At 40.6% G+C, this 16,387-nt stretch overlaps 1 protein-coding gene and 1 long non-coding RNA gene across 3 annotated transcripts in view; both read right to left on the minus strand.

Moving 5' to 3' along the window:
• The window catches only part of LOC108165846 (uncharacterized), a 24,246-nt gene extending 21,859 nt beyond the window's left edge, over window positions 1–2,387 (minus strand). The window contains exon 1 of the long non-coding RNA XR_001776171.1: window positions 10–2,387. This is a non-coding gene — a long non-coding RNA (uncharacterized LOC108165846). The remainder of the gene's footprint in view (window positions 1–9) is intronic.
• A 61-nt stretch (window positions 2,388–2,448) lies between these two features.
• The window catches only part of tmem260 (transmembrane protein 260), a 34,291-nt gene continuing 20,352 nt past the window's right edge, over window positions 2,449–16,387 (minus strand). For both annotated transcript variants that reach the window (XM_008400195.2, XM_008400194.2), the window contains exons 4-16: window positions 14,996–15,173; window positions 14,780–14,893; window positions 14,516–14,695; window positions 14,353–14,393; window positions 12,656–12,742; window positions 10,567–10,675; window positions 10,248–10,420; window positions 8,583–8,754; window positions 7,238–7,377; window positions 6,515–6,691; window positions 3,864–3,917; window positions 3,528–3,612; window positions 2,449–2,832 (exon numbers count right to left, since the gene is read on the minus strand). In XM_008400195.2, coding sequence (XP_008398417.1) covers window positions 2,572–2,832; window positions 3,528–3,612; window positions 3,864–3,917; window positions 6,515–6,691; window positions 7,238–7,377; window positions 8,583–8,754; window positions 10,248–10,420; window positions 10,567–10,675; window positions 12,656–12,742; window positions 14,353–14,393; window positions 14,516–14,695; window positions 14,780–14,893; window positions 14,996–15,173 — 1,771 coding nt within the window. In that variant the 3' untranslated portion in view covers window positions 2,449–2,571. The remainder of the gene's footprint in view (window positions 2,833–3,527; window positions 3,613–3,863; window positions 3,918–6,514; window positions 6,692–7,237; window positions 7,378–8,582; window positions 8,755–10,247; window positions 10,421–10,566; window positions 10,676–12,655; window positions 12,743–14,352; window positions 14,394–14,515; window positions 14,696–14,779; window positions 14,894–14,995; window positions 15,174–16,387) is intronic.

Genomic DNA, 16,387 nt, shown 5'->3' on the forward strand with positions numbered 1-16,387 from the left:
TAAACTGACCTGCAAGCAGAATCGCCAGATTATATCTTGAGAAAACCACTCTGGTACTCGCTGTCCGTCGCTTTCCAGTTGAATCTCGAACAGCTGGAGAAAAAAATGCAGCAGCGCTGACCAAGAACACAAGTAAACTGAGGAGATGGATTTGTAGATCACATCAGAAGTTATGCAATGATGTTTATAGAGTTTCCACACCGTTTTACTGTTTTAAACAAAAATAGATTAACTAAATGCAGTTGGACTGTACTGTGGTGTAGCTGCTGCCTTGCAGCAAAATGGTTGTGGGTTCTCATCCCGTCCAGGAATCTTTTTGTAATTCCCTTTGTTAGTTCCCCTGCCTCCTCCCAGTCAAAAAATATGTAAGTCTTGTTAAATACCACTTGAAATTGCCCTGACGTAAATGAACGAGTGGCTAACTGGCTTCTGCAGCAGTTGGCATGCCAAGGATGTAACGCTACCATATGAATCAATGCGCTCAAGCAGGGACGCATCATGAAGGACAACATGGAGGACAGCGGACTACATTAATGTGTACTAAAGTAAGTCATCAAAACTAGTTGATTGTTAATTTTATTTCTATTAGAAAAAAACAGATTTCAACCATACTTGTACTGCCACTCATAATATTCTGCGGTGTCTACTTTTATATGTGTATGTTTTAAAATGTGAAGCCGGCAATTGTTTGTCTTAATTTTAAAATAATAGCAAAACCCCTGCTGTACAGCAACTGCTTTCACGCTGTGACGTGACGTCGTCTCTGGTCCCAACAAACAATTAGTGACTCATGGCAGGAAAGCAAATGTTGTACTTCTTATATTGCAGTTCTTATACAGAGATCAGAGTCGGGTCAAAGCTGCACCAGAAGGTCAAAGCTATACAAGAACTAGACTTTGAAAACAGACTCGAAATTCAGCACATCTCTCTTGTTTTCAATCCTCTCTCTCTCTCTCTGTGTGTGTGTGTGTTGGCTTTAGTAAAAGTGAAGAGCAGCCTATCACACTGTTGATGCATGTCCCTGGAGTTAGCAATGAGTGCACCTCTCTAATGATCAAAACATACTGCTTTTCATTGTACCAATCTGTTTATCAAATTTGTTTACGTGCCTCTCTGGCAGCTAAAACAGCTTGAGTGCAGATTTAGCGTGTGTACACGCAAAAATCAACACACATGCACACAGAAACACACCTCTAAAAGGGTCTTTGGCATTGTGACATTTCATATTTCATTTAAATCCAGAAGGGATTAAAGCCCCCCTGTTAGGAAGGAAAAGAGGAAAAAAAAACACTTATTGAATCCATTAGTTTTAAACATTTAAAGGACCATCGAAGACAAACCGATGGAGGGATAGAGAGGGCTGTGTGTACGGCTTGTAATGTGTACCGAACACTGCATGGCATGGCACGGTGTAAGTCTGCCCTAGATTAAACAACCGTTTTAATCCCCCATTTCTGCCCTTAAATTGGGTTTCCCTCAATCTCGGCCTTGGCATCCTAATGTGAGAAAAAGAGAACTAGAGCAGAAGCCAAGGCAATATAATCTGCACGTTAAAAGCTCTGAGAGCAGAACAGCAGAGACGGGGGAAAAAAAAGACAACTGAACGGGTTCAGGCATTGATTGAGGTCAGAAAGGCTTCTGCAAGTCCAGCTTCTTTCCTCCTTTGGACAAATGATATATTGTAGGAAATGTGGCTGTGAGTTGTTATGCAAGAGTATCGTTTAAAAAGGCAAGAAATTATCAGGATTTCTCTAGAGTGCATTTCTGACTCAAATGGTAGCATGAAGGAGAAATTTAGCCACTTGATCTGCATCACATTGACTCAGATTTAGCCCACCTTACAAAAGTCTTGAGGCACCCTGCTCTTCTTCATAATTTGCTTCAAAAGCTTTACTGTTCTTGATCCAGTGTTTTAGAATTTCTGGGGAATTTTGCCACCTATAAACTCCTGTTTAAAATTGATCTGTTCCAATTTTTAGATACCTATCGATCTGTGTATATGTGCATGAATGTATGTGAAATGCGGTTGCAATATGAATAACTCTCATTCACATTAAAACTAACAATGCATGTGACCCTGAACATTCTATATCTGTGGTGAAACAAGGTAGTGGCAGTGTCATGCTGTGGGGATACTTTTCTTCAGCAAGGACAGGGAGTTGTCAGATTAGACGGAGGTAACTGAGCACAAATGCACATTATACACATTTTAAGATAATTTCTAAGAGATTTTGAAAACCATATTATCCTTTACCTTCTAATTCCCAATTTTGCAACACTTTGTTCATCTGATAAAATATCTAGTTTTTGGTTGCAATGTGAAAACCACATGAGATATGAATGTTTTTGCAAGGCTTGCATCAACTTTGATAATTATGTAAATAACACTAAAGCTTTTTTTTCTTCTTTTTTTCTTTTTGCAAAAGAACAAATTTGAAAAACTCAAAATAAAGTCACCATATTAAACATTTAATGTAAAAAATACATGATAGTGCACTGCTGTGGGAATTTTCGTCAAGTTTGGAGAAAGCTCTTGGCGCCTCGGCTCCATGAGGGTTTTCCAGGACTCCATCATGGAGTTTGCTTCCGGCTCTGGCGCAGTCTGTCTCTCTCCTTGAGCAGGTGGGAAACGGCTGAGCGTATGGCCGCCGCCTGGGGATCGGTGGGCTCTTTCTCCAGGTAGAGACTAAAGTGTTGAACGCTGCAGGTCAGCAGGTGGTCTGGACTGTAGCCCCGTTGGGCAGAGCGGAGCAGCCTCTCACATGCCAGAGCCAGGTTCTTGTCCCAGTTTGGAGGGTAATCAGATTGGGCCTCAACAATTTCTTTATACAGCTGCAAACAACAGAGAGGTGTGTGAAACTAATGCAAAGACTACATGTGTTGGTCTTCTGTCTGATGCATGTTTAATAAGCAGGGTTTGTACAGTCTTCCCACAGTAAAATTCAAGGTAAGTTCTCAATTGTTTCCAGGACCACACTTTGAAAATTAAAATAACACGAATGAACTAAAAGAAAGACTATTATATTTAATTTATTACTGTGACAAATAATGCCTTGTGATGATTTTCTGCAGCAAGAATAAGGTAAATTAAAATTTACCTAACTTTGATGTATACACCTTTACACCTGACTGGCCCAAGAACAAAACACAAATTTCAATAATTGACTTTAAGGTATAAAATATAAGTTAACTTTTATTTCAATAACACAGATCTATATCTCTCTATTAAATATTCAAAAATAAAGTTTTTTTGTTGTTTGGTAAATAGAAATAATTTTGGTAACTCTAAATAAACTAAAACAAGAAAACTTTAGTCTGCTCTAACTTCAAACAGTGAGAAAATTATATATTTTTATTAGGTGTATGAAAGTACTTGGTTTCAATTGTAAGTAATGTTTTCTAAATTTAGGGTTTTAATAAAACATTAGGCTGCACTTCATTACAAAATTGTCCAAACATTGAAAGCACCTAAATGAAATTCAAGCATTTTCCAGGATCTCAGGGACCCTGAACAAGGTCAGACTCACAGTGTAAGACAGCTCAAAGAGACGCGCTTTCCCCTCTCCCTGCGTCCTCTCTGCCAGGTCAAACAGAAAGAAAGCCGTCTTCATCCTGAAACAAAGCACGCCGGCTCAGGGCTAAGTGCTGGATGGATGAGTCATGCAGATCCACGCTCTCAAACGCACCACTACGATGGAGTGATTTATGTAGATGCAGCCACCGAACAGAATGTACATGTAGATGCTCTACCGCACAAGACTGGTTTATGGAGATGTCGTCGGGGCCCAGCATGCATCGTGACGCAGCTTTTTATTTGCACTATACAGAGACGTCCATATATTGGGTGGAATGTTTAAACATACCTCGCTTGCCACATCTCCTCGTTAGCAACGCGCTCCCAGGATGCAGGAGGAAAACTGTTCAAAGTCAAGCAGATGTAGTTTATTTATAACAGCTTCAGGCACGAGTTTATGCACAATTCCTGCAGCGATCAATGATAACGTTGCAGGTTTTAAGAATGCATTAACATGAAATGACTGAGCAACAATACCAGCTAACACATTAGACATGCGGTTAAACCACGTCTTTCTTCGCTTTCCCGAGTGCAGACGCTTGACCTCTTCTTCAAAAGAATATTTTAGCAGTAAGGTCTCTCGGCTAATATTTGGCTCGTGGGCATCTGCGGACACGCTTGTCGTGAGGGCGCGGGAAATAATGTCACAGTATTCAGCCGTGGATATGTGAGTGAAAGAAGGGCTGCTGGCAACAGCAACAGAATATGGAGCTTTGACTAATTCCAGTTTTGACACAGTTATTGACAAAATGCAATAAGAAACTCATTATTTTTCATCTTCAGTCTCATTTCAAATGGCTGAGGGCCTAATGTCTTGCACTGGTTGCATTCACAAAGAGGAGGATCGCAGCATGGAGAGCACCGAACGAAGTCAATATGAGGAAACCCTGCATGAGTCTGAGGAAGGGAGACCACAGAGAGGAAAAGTAGCAAGCGGATTTATTTCTAAAGATTTGTCTGTTTTTGTCAGCAGCAGCCCAGCAAAAACTACACTTTGCTAATATTTAAGCCCCTAAGAATCTCTGACACAGGTACTGACTGGCTTTATGGCATAAAAAGGTTTCAAAACTGAAAAACTTTTCGTTTTACTATTCCTGCCAGAGTTTTCAAACGCATGCCCAGTTTCCACTGAGTGGTACGGCACAGGTCGGTGCTGATCGGTATGTATTTTGTCCGTTTTCATTGTAAAACCAACCTGTAATGCAGCATTCCTGGGTCTATGGCACAATGGTGCGGTACGGTTCGGGTGGAGGTGTTTGGGTTAAACACTGCCTGCCCAGTCCACCACCAGCTGGACTCGCTGGCAGTGGAATTGCTCTCCTAAATGAAGAAAGAATGAAGCCACACCGACCCGTGCCGTACTGCTTAGTGGAAACGAGGAATTCAGTGTTACCCCTCTCCCACCTGTTGCTGTGCACTACTGATCAGATGGTTGAAAGAGGGTTTCATTATTTTTACCAAATTCAACATGTTACATGGATTCATTATAGAGACTGACATATTTTAAGCAGTCATTTCAGTTCATTTATAGTATTCCAACTAATGGAAACCTAAAATTAAATGTCTCAGAAAATAACCAATAAAAGATATTTTAATACAGAAATGTTGGATCATTGAAAACTATACAGCCAATATGTTCAGAATGTGGTTGGAGCTTCATTTACATGAATTACAGCATCTGTGCTGCGTGGCATGAAGGCAGTCAGCCTGTGGCTCTGCTCTGCTGACCTACAACCTCCAGCTCCTCTCCATTGTTGGCTCTGATGTCTCTCTCATCCTCCACAGCTTCACTGTGGGGTTTGGATCAGGTCAGTTTGCTGTCCTGTCAAGCACAGTGATGTTATGGTCACTACAGCAGGTACTGGTACTTTTGGCAGCAGTAGGTGCCAGGACCTGCTGGAAATCAACATTTACATAAAGTTTGTCAACAGAGGGAGGAATAGTGTGTTCTGAGATTTAGTGACTTTGGACCACCAGCATCAGATGACATCAATCCTGAAAAATCCACAGACTTTTGGAAACTTCATACTCGACCTGTGGCAACTTGCATTCTGTGACTTCATCTGGTTAAGTGTCCTTTTCATCAACTGACAAACGGACTTTGGACCAACAAGCAGCAGTCCTGTCCTCCTCACAGCGCCAGTTTAATAATTTGCACATGGTCTGATTCAGTCAGAGCTTAACACACGGATGATGCAGCTCGTGTCTCCGATACATCTGTGTGTCATGGTCTCAGACTTTGTGAAACTTCCCCAACACTCATATTGGGTTTATTTCATAATCTTCTCAAGGGTGCTGATACCCTTTTATTAAAGCACACTTTTTTCTTCCACTCAACTTTCCATTAATTGCTCGGGTCCTTTCCTTAGTAATGACTTTTAGACACTTAACCCTCCTTCTGGAGGACGGTGGTGAATGCTTGACGATGGCCATTTATGGTGTAAGACATGCTATGACGTCATAAAACAGATGTTTTGAATTAGCTTTATATTTATTGAGAAATGTTGTTTTCTGAGAATTTGGGGTTTTCAAAAGCTGAAAGCCATCAAATTTTATAGAAATAAATGCTTAAAATATGTCACTCTGTGTAATGTTTCTATACATGGGTTTCACTTATTTTAAACTTATTTACTGAATAAGTAATAAATAATAAATAATATTATTTGTTGATGATCAAATTTATTGAGATGGAATCAGGCAGCTATATTTGCTTTAGTCTGAGAATAACAGACAACATTGCTATAACTAATATTCAACATGTTAAATTAACTTAGCAGCAGTGGAGACTGTTATTGCTTTTTGTTTCAAATAAAAGCAAGTAGATCATGAAATACAAGTATGTCTGACTTGTTTGTGTAAATACAGGGAAGCAGTGAAACTGTGGCACCTTTAGAACAAACTCTGTGATCATAAACATGGTTTCCTGTTTTTAGTAGTCACCTGTTGTGTGGCTCACTCCAGTTATAGAGGCTGCGGGTGCGCTCGGCCCAGCGTTCTGGGTGAAACTGCCTCTGAAGCGGAACCAGGTAGTCACACACACCCAAAGGCCAACGGGAGAAGCTACGTTCCCAGCTGGGATCTCCATCAGTCAGGCCGATGCAGGCAAACACATCCCTCCTGTAATGGTGAGGAGGGTTTGAGGAAAAACAGGTGACTTGTGTTGAGAAACAATATACATACAAGCATTTCTTCACATCCCAACACCTTGTGGCCTCACTTTATCCCTGTACTGCTCACCAACCCTGGGGGTTAATCCCAGAGGTCAGTATTACCCCACAGAGGGAGAATATTGTTGGCCTGGCAAACACTGCCCCCTGGTGGGCTTGGTATTAACCAGGCACAAAGCAGTTTTAGGGTTTTAGATCCTCCTGGGGGAGGAGACGTAAGAACAGGGAGCAGCGTTGAGTCCAGCAGAGATCCTGCAACCAAAGCCAGTTGATTAGTTGACTTTTGTAATTCATCAAACTCTTTTCCAGCCTTAACAGTTATGTGGGCTTATCTTCTCCCTGCACTCACGGTTGAGTGGACCGTCCCCACTGATCTCTCCCTTTTTAGATCACCCACTTGTTCATTCGGACCATTTTTACCCTCCCAGTCCAGTCGCTCAATTTAACATCTCGCTATTTAGCTGTTCATCTCTTCCCTATTCCCTCAGAGACTCACCGTGGGTTGTGGGACAGGAACCGCTCGAGACTGAAGGTGTCCTTTTCTTCAGATTGGACCGGGTCCCACCTTCGGCCAGGAAAATGAACCCCAGGAAGATGCTGCCCCAGCTTGGTCACATACCAAAAATATGTCATCATCTAGCAACAAAAAAGATCAACAAATATTTGTGAAAACCTTTGAATAAGTAGCAACAACAACAAAAAAAGATTACCAAAGTGTTGTTTATTTTTAGAGATGCACCAATCAGAAATTTTGTGGATGATTTCCACTATATATAAGATCAAAAATACTTGTTTGATACTTTCTGGATAATTAGAAATGTAATGATTTCTCAATTAAAGTTTCCCAACATAACATGTCTGTCTGTCTCTCTCCACCACTGAAAGTCAGAAAAGTCCTCCAGGTGACAATTGAAGAGATCTCTCAATATAAATAAAACCAAATTAATAAGGATTTTAGGTATATGTCAAAACAAAGACAACATGATTAGAGCTTTCTATTGAGTGGATACTATTAGCGGTCCCTGCTTATATTCCTTATATTTAGTGAACAGAGAGGTTTCCAAAAGGCTGCCAGCATTTCCTAATTCAGCATGTTCCACCACAGACACACTTTGACTCTTTGAAAAGATGAAACAAAGTAACTTGGCTGAAATATGATTAGCTTCCTGTTTTCAGCTGTAGTAGCCTGAATAACCAGTCAACACATCCATTCCTTTAGAGGTGTCCTAGATCTCTTGTGCTTCCTATGACTTCATTTAATCTGCTTTGTTCAATAATTACAGTGAAAAGTGTTTTTCCTCAGTGTGACCTGGTAACCATGTTATGAGGTGGGTTCACTGATTGGGACAAAGATTTGATATTTATTGACTGACCACCAATCAGAGTTGGTCAAAATATATATATACATATATATATATATTTGGATTAATAGCTAGTTAATAGATGCATCTCAATTTCTGTAGTTATCAAAAATTTTAGTAAAATCTATATGGATGTTTAAACACAGGCACATTTAACTCTATGCTCATGTCTAAGAAGACATTTTAGCAACCAAACTTACTTCAAACCCTAAAATTAAATAAAGCCATATTTTTGCTGCTATACATTCATCAGACAAGATTTCATAAAATCCTCTCTTGCATATATACTATTCTGTAAGAAACAGTCCTTATCTACATACTTCAGAGAAAACTTAAAAAATCTATTTGGTTTGTGTAACTGAAATGAATGTATAAATAATTTAAAATGATCTGCACTGACTCTTTGATTTATACTGTTATCAGAACTGTAAGGAGAACAGTTGGATAGTTAACAGAGGCAGCAGACATGGAGGTCCTGACCTCCTGGTCGACCAGGCGGATATCAGGCCGGATGTCCTGGCAGTAGTGCAGGTAGCGCAGAGAGTTTCCTGGCAGGTCTCCTCTGGTCAGGATGAGTGAGTCTTTTGGGAAGGAGGCCAGCAGCTCCCTGCCGAACCGTTCCACCACATCGTTCCTGGTCTGGTCACACTCCCTGAAATAATTATTATGCATTCAACTCACAAATAAGTGCAGCCTCGGAGATCTGTGTTATATATACAGATGTGTACATGTTTGCATGTATGCTTTCTGGGTGCTGTAAGGGGAAGTCGTTGGTTTTCCCCTTCACCCTTTTCCTTCAAACAGCTCTCTGACTGCCTATCTAATCGTAGGGAGACAGGTGTGATCGGTCTGACAGCACAGGCCATGCTCTCCTGCTTGATCAAAGCTGCTCAGTGATGGCTGTCTGGCACGCCGCGGCGCTGCGCTGGTGTAATCTGCCTTCTCGGACAGCTAACATCTCAGACTGAGCACTGCGAGTGGAATCTGCATGCTAACCGAGCCTCTCTTTAGCCTTTACCAACAGGCACAGAGTGAAAACCTGACATGTGGAGTTCAGACCTGTGGGATGAAGTGCAGCAGAAACAAATCAGGTTGACTCAGGAAAAACATGCACCTGGGTAAGGGATTTCAGACAGAAGTAAAAAGGGAGTTTTTATTCTGCCCGAACTTTAAAAAAGCAGAAGGCTTAAACTTTGATGTTTTTCACATTTTACAGATTTGTCTTCTACAACCATTTTAGCTGCAATTAGAGCTGCAAGTCTTTCAGGGTAAGTTTCTATCAGCTCTGCACATCTAGATTATTCTTTTTTATGATCAGCCTCAGTCAGGAATGATGGAGCACATTGATAAATATCATGTTTTTCATTTTATTTTTAATTTCTGCTTATACTAGATTTTACTTAGGTATATTTGATTGAGGCAGGCTGAAAAAATATGTTTGACCCCCTTTTCAGAGTTTAATTCATGTGACTTTACCGCCACTTCTCAATGATGCTCTACTTTCTGTCGATCTAGCACATGAAATCTCAGTACAATATATTAATTTAGGAAGTTAGTTGTTGCAAATTGGTTAAAACTGAAAAAAATTCTGGGGAAATAAACCCTTTTTTTAAGGCGATGTATTTGTTTGGCTCCAGAGTAACTTCTGCAGCAGGAGCACTGTTTAACTGACAGATAAATGCTCAAAGATTGTGCAGAATTAAAAAAGCCTGCCGCTAAAACACAATTACAGCTTGGAATTACTAATAGCCTGTGGAAGTACAATACAATGCAGCTATAATAATTATGTCCACTGTGATCAGAATCTTTGCTGTTGTAAAATTGGTTCTGTAATTGTCTGCAAACTTGAATGTTACAAAGCTGAACTGGAGTTTGAGCCCCAACAAAATAGGAGAGTTTAACTACGAATCTACAGGACAGAAATGATGCCCGAACAGCAAACTCTGAAAGGAAGCTTCGAATGCTGACTTTACTTTTATTCTTGTCCTCTTTAACTAAAAGGCAACACATTTAATCGCTTACTGTTTTATCAGGATTAAAGTCTGTTATTTCACATCCAATAAAATAAATATTACCCTGCTTTATCATTAGAAGATGGCACTGGTACATGTTTGTTTGTCTCATAAGTCAATGATAAATGTTCACCTGTGGTTGGTGCGTCCCATTTGTCCCAGCAGAGCTAAGGTGAAGACCCAGCCGATGGTCTTCCACAGCCCCCCGTGTCCCAACCACCTCTCCATCTTACTGTGAGCGTGGCTCAAACCGAGGCCGGCCAGAACACAAACTGCAGCATCGCTCTGGAGCCAAAAACGCTCCACCTGCAGGAGGTCAAACACACACATGTAAAATATGCATCAAATGTACTATATATAACAGCACATTTATTTAAAGAGCTGCAGCAAAACACTTTAGACAGCTGATATCTTTCGAATTAGATGTTGAAGAGAGACGTGTTGTTGCATACCACTCCAAGCAGCAACGGTCTGCTAATGTCCAGGTTAGCTCTCCATGCAAAAAACAGAGAGTAGGCAAGCAGCATTGCAGTCAACAGCCAGGAAACTGAGCAGCAGGTCCTAAACAGGAAACGACACCGATCATAGAGTCATCTGCTTTTATTTCCAATCCATCAGTATTCAGCTATAATGCATAACTATTCTTATTTCCTCTTATTCTGCCGTAATATGACCAGCAGCCTGAATGTATTCTACTCTGATTTTATCAGACAAGCCAACACAGAACATGCATCATTTTGACATGAAATGACAATGTCTAATGGTTTAAATGTATTTAAAAATGAAAATCTGAAAAGATTTTAATTTTTGTTACATTTCTGAATAAAATCCAATTAATTTTATAAGTAAACAGAGTTTGGCCTCTGAGTTTTGTTAAAAACAATGGTGAACAAACAGCATTTTAAGGAAAGCAAAGAACACAACAGACACATCAATTAAAAAAGATGAAAGAAAATAAAACCTCTTAAAGGCAGCAAAAGTCTTGCAAATGGAGCCGAGGTTTGTTTGTAAAAAAAACAAAACAATAATAATAATAATAGGTAAAAATAATGCATATTTTTTACTTCCACTTCACAGTTATCCACAACTTGTTGCTTATCTTAGTGAAATACGTTGACCTACTGAATATACTATTCAATATCATGTTTATCTTTCATAATATTTCTTCATTAAAAACAAAAATATTTTTGAAAATGTGTTGAATGATTATTAGTACTAACAAGCTGCTTGCATGTGTTAGCAAGCTGAGAGGTGCATGATTGATTTCCTAATGACTCATAAAGAGCAGCTGCCAGCCTCTGAATCACAAACTCATTACAGTAAAGCTGTAAAATATACTTAGATTACTAAAAAAAACACACACACGTTGCTCTCATGGCAAAAACAAGTCATCATCTGAACCTGAAAAGACTCTTCTCAGTCAGACCACGCTCCTCGGCAACGAGATGTTGATGGTGTTTTATACATGACACTACTTTTAAAGGGGCAGTATTATGCAAAATTTACTTTTGTCAGCTTTACACCATGTTATAATGATATTCCTTCATCAAAAACATACTTGGAGAATTGCCTTGATTCTTTCATGCCTGTTTGAGAAATCCTTTAATCTCCTCTGGCAACCATTCAGCTGTGCAAAACGCCTGAGCGGACTTTGCACCGCCTTCGAGACACAGCTCCTCCAGTTTCGAAGCTTTCACCTCAGAGCAGTCTTCTCCCACCACATCCCTACTCAAATCCTTCAGACTAGCTACGAGTAATTAGCAAACACCTGGAAAGAACTGTGCATCTGCGCATTATATGAGCTACTTCTCAGTGTAACGCTCCTGAAAGAGCAGGGGTTTTTAAGGCGTTAAATTACAAAATCTAATTTCTTTAAAGTCATATTTGATGTATATAGCATTTTATAACAACTGAAGAAAATATAGTTACTTGACTGTGCTATAAAATTGTACTATGAGCCTGGAAAATACATAATACTGCCTCTTTAGTCATGATTTCATTGTATCTCTACAGAGTTCAGAAAAACAATTATTTGCAAAATGACTCTTGGTGCGTAACACAGTACAAACTAAAATTTGCATTGCTTCCCCTTTGGCACTCCGAACGTTGACCTTGGTCTTCTTCATGTGTTTGTGTGGTTTATTAAAGTGCACCTCAGGGGGAAGCTGAGAACGGCTGGTGCCCTGCAGAGCTCCAGGGCAGCACCGGGCTTTTATCAGCACCACCCCACAGACCCCAACAAAGCCATCACTGTAATAAATTACTGGATCCCAACGTCACACACACAGTGACTTACTGACACACACAGACACATTTGAAAATCCTAAATAAATATCAACCCCACTCGATCTGAATGACGAGCATCGTGACAGCCTGACAGCGAGGTGCCTCAGCCTCGTTTTGTGTTCTCCTTTTTCGGGATCAGCGTTTTGTCAGTGGTTTTGTTAGCCATCTTTCACTGCAGGGGATTTTTTTTTTTTTTTCATTGAGAAGTGGCTGCTGAGCGTTGTGTGTTGTGTGCTGCCATCTTGCTCATTCTACCTGTCCCACAAGGAGAAGAGAAGGCCTATTCCTGCCAGAACCAAAACAGGAGGAGAGAGATCCGCCAGGCAGTGGTCCAGCTGGGCCCTGCACACACAGAACACACACATACGGATATGTAGCACATGATGGACACCAAAGACAAGCTCAATTACCCTTCATGATACTGAAGTCAAGGACAGCAATTATCAAACCGTATGAAAACAAACTCCCTGGACTGTGTGCTTCCTCTTTCAATCGGATTGACAGATACGAATGACTGTGTCATCTGTCCCCGGCAACCCTGTCCTCTCCTCGCAGCGCCTGTCATTCACAAAGCGCTTGCTCAGTGCAGAGAGATAGTTCCCTGCCTCTTCCTTAATACCCATCTCTATTTGACAGCTTATTGAGTCTCTATATCTCCCAATGAACGCTGTGTGTGATGTGCTGGTGAGTGTGTCTGTATGAGTGTGTGTCAACGTCTCCGGCGGGTTTACGTCTCCGCAGCGACATGCCTGTCATGTTCGTCTCTTTCCCCCATATTGAAGGTGTGCGTGTCCGTCAAGCAGCAGGGGTGATGGGAAAGGGTGGGTGGCAGGCAGAGGGGGGTCTGGTGGTGGGGGGTCCTAAGATGAACATGCAACCCCCCCACACACACACACCCACCCACACACCCTCTCATGTCCCATCAGTTGGAGAAAGATAGCAGCAAAGGGAAGACTGTAGCGGTGGCGGAGAGCAAAAGGAGGATATTTATTGGTAGGGGGGGGAAAAAAAATACAATTTCTCCAGCTCTGCTGCAGTGTTTGTCATCACAGCTTGTCACGGTTCACCACCAGAGCTGAGTGATCAGTTCAAACTGCAAGAGAAACAGAACACAGCGTTTTTGGCCCCGTAAGCAGGTTCAGCTCTTTGATGGGAGAGAGTGGAACAGGAAGAACAAAAGCTGCCAGACTGAGCGGCGAAGGAAGAAGGGACTCTTGGCTCTCTCTTGGAAGATTGGCGTGTCTGCAGTTAAACCTGAGTAAACCACCATAACCATAAAGCATTGAGTGGCTGCGTCCTCCATCTTCAGAAACTAAATGTGCTCTCAGTGTGTCTGAGATCAAAGCCCGCACTTTTTACAGTTTCTCTTTTGCTCCATCTTACAAACACAAGTCAAATTCACACAGACTCTGCACATGAACCAGAAAAATGTTAATAAACATTTAGCCATGTATATATATAGAAAGATGCAAAATGTGAATTTTAAGCATAACAATTTTCTACAATGACATGAATGGGATTATAAAATATCTACACATGGACTTGAAATAACTTGTAAAAACTTTCATTGGCATTGATCTGGGTCACTTTTTGTCACTTTACTATTACAAGTGACATATTATTGGGATTTTATGTGATAAACCAACACAAAGTAAACATATTCTCTACTGGAATAAGATCAGAGTTTAAACCTAACTACTTGGCTGTAACTCTGGCTGTATTCTAAGAGTTTATTTGCCCCAAAATCAGTGTGGATGTGTGTCTAGGATCATTTTTCTGTTGCAACACTGGAGTGTCAATTTCAACATTGAAAACTCAAGGAGAAGACAGGGTTCCCGTTTTGTAGTAAGTACAATTTAGTAGGAACATTAACATGCTGGAAATGAAAGTAAAAAATCACATCAATTATATACTAAGATACTTGATAATTAAGGTAACGTTGATAAACTCACTGCAGCATTGAGCTCAGACTCACAGAGGTCTCTGTCTTTGCCTATAAAACACAGAAAAGTATTGATTAAAAACTATAAAGGGCAAAATAATCCATACACTTCAACAAGAACAAGAAGTTTCTTTTTTAAAACATGATGTGTAGATCCATAAACCAGCACGTACAAGGCTGAATGTCCCATACTCTGCCCTCAGCAGATGGGTCAGCAAACCGGAAAGGGTAGTTTGGTCCCCCCAGGTCCAGCGGGCGCTGTTGAGGTAGGACGAGATGGGTAGGTAGATGTACGGGAAAAAACCAGCGATGAAACAAAATCCCAGAGATACAAGGCCCCAAAAAGACAGCTCCTGTTTAAATTGGAAAATGAATACTATTTTTGAAGTATTCACAAATATTGTTTGTTTACTGTATGTATGTAAGAGCAGTTTTACCTTTAGAGCAAAGAGTCGATAAAGGACCCAGGGAATGATGATCAGCACATACAGGACCAGAGTGTGTTGGTTGCACAGCCCCAGGCTGCAGCAAAATGCGCCCCAATGTGCAATCTGAAAGAAACAATCGCAACATTTCACCGATGTCAGTTTAACGTCTAACACCTAAAGAATAGGAAGATGACAGATTAGTAAGGATGGGTTTGATAGGACTACCTTCCTCCTTTGCCAGGAGTTTTCAGCACAGTGGAAGCTGGCGGTCAAGAAGAAGAGAGCACCGACGAAAAGGTTGTTGAGGGTGAAGACTTCTGCCACCATTGACCACTGCCAGCTGAGCCTGGACACAGCGAACAGGCCCCCAGCCAGGACCGCACCGGGTCCAGGACCTGTCAACCTAACAATGAAGAAGGGCCTTTAATTAATTTTTAGACACGCACAGATGAGAGTTTCTTGGCTAATTTTTGATCTTGGATTTTGTAAGGTTTTGACCAATTTTAGGCAGGACTGTAATTAACAGAATTAAAACATTTTTTGTCTTTTTTTTTTTTTTTGTCGATGCTTTCTGAAGTAAACGGTCGTTATCTATATTAGGAAGATCTCACATCTTGTTGTTTCCCCTGACATTATTTTGAACACCTCAAACTGAGAACACTTAAATTTGAGTTTTCTTCCCTCAGTAACAAATACTTCACCAAAGAATGTGAAGGTCAGAGATAAGTGTGGTGTGTTCAACAAGCAGAAAAAGAACACCAAATGGTTTCTCATCAAAATATACACCTCTAATTTTAAAGTCGAAAAAGCACACTTAAGTACATGCTGTTGGTTGATGCATTCATAGGTTGAAAATGAGGATTTTTTGGGTTTGATGCTTTAACAGAAAGTAAAAAAAAATCTGATTTTACAGTATTTAACCAGGAAATATTAGCTGTGTAGCCCTACGTTTGTTAAATTTCCTACAGATTTAAGTTATGCTGAACCACTGTGTAAAAAAGTAAAATAAAAACAACAAAGTCAGCAACTTCAAACTGCATACACATTTTCCGGTGAAATAAGCTCCTACTTCTTTCAGACTAATTCAGGAACCAGCGATAATCTTTCTTCTGCTCAATTTTTGCTTCTCGGACCAGACCTTCAAAAAAAAAAAAAACACACACTCGCTGTGAAATGAGGTAATTCATCAGAACTTCGTTCCCAGCAGCCGGTTGATCTCAAACAGAGAAACCACCGTGGTGGAGATAGCACTTTATCCTCCGCTTCTTAAATATAATGTACGCACAAAAGTTTTCCCTTTCCTCCTCTCCTGTGCCGTTCCCATCTCCTCTGCGGTAATTGAAGCAAACTTGGGATAATCTGTCATATGCTAAGACCCACCACTTACTACTATGAGAGACAGAGAGAAGGGGGAGAAATTAAAGGGACAAAATAGTGCAGAAAAGTGTGCATTAAAGGGGGGGGAGACAGCATGCGGGATGTAGGATGAAATACAGGAAAAGGAAAGAAAAAAAAGTTCATGACGAGAGAAGGGAAAGAAAGGAAAGAAAAAAAAGCAGCCCAGTCCCCAGCATGCTGGCTCTGAAATATGAACAGGCTCGACAATTAGGGAAGTCA

This window comes from Poecilia reticulata, linkage group LG22 (genome assembly GCF_000633615.1).
Source record: "Poecilia reticulata strain Guanapo linkage group LG22, Guppy_female_1.0+MT, whole genome shotgun sequence".
Taxonomy (NCBI): domain Eukaryota; kingdom Metazoa; phylum Chordata; class Actinopteri; order Cyprinodontiformes; family Poeciliidae; genus Poecilia; species Poecilia reticulata.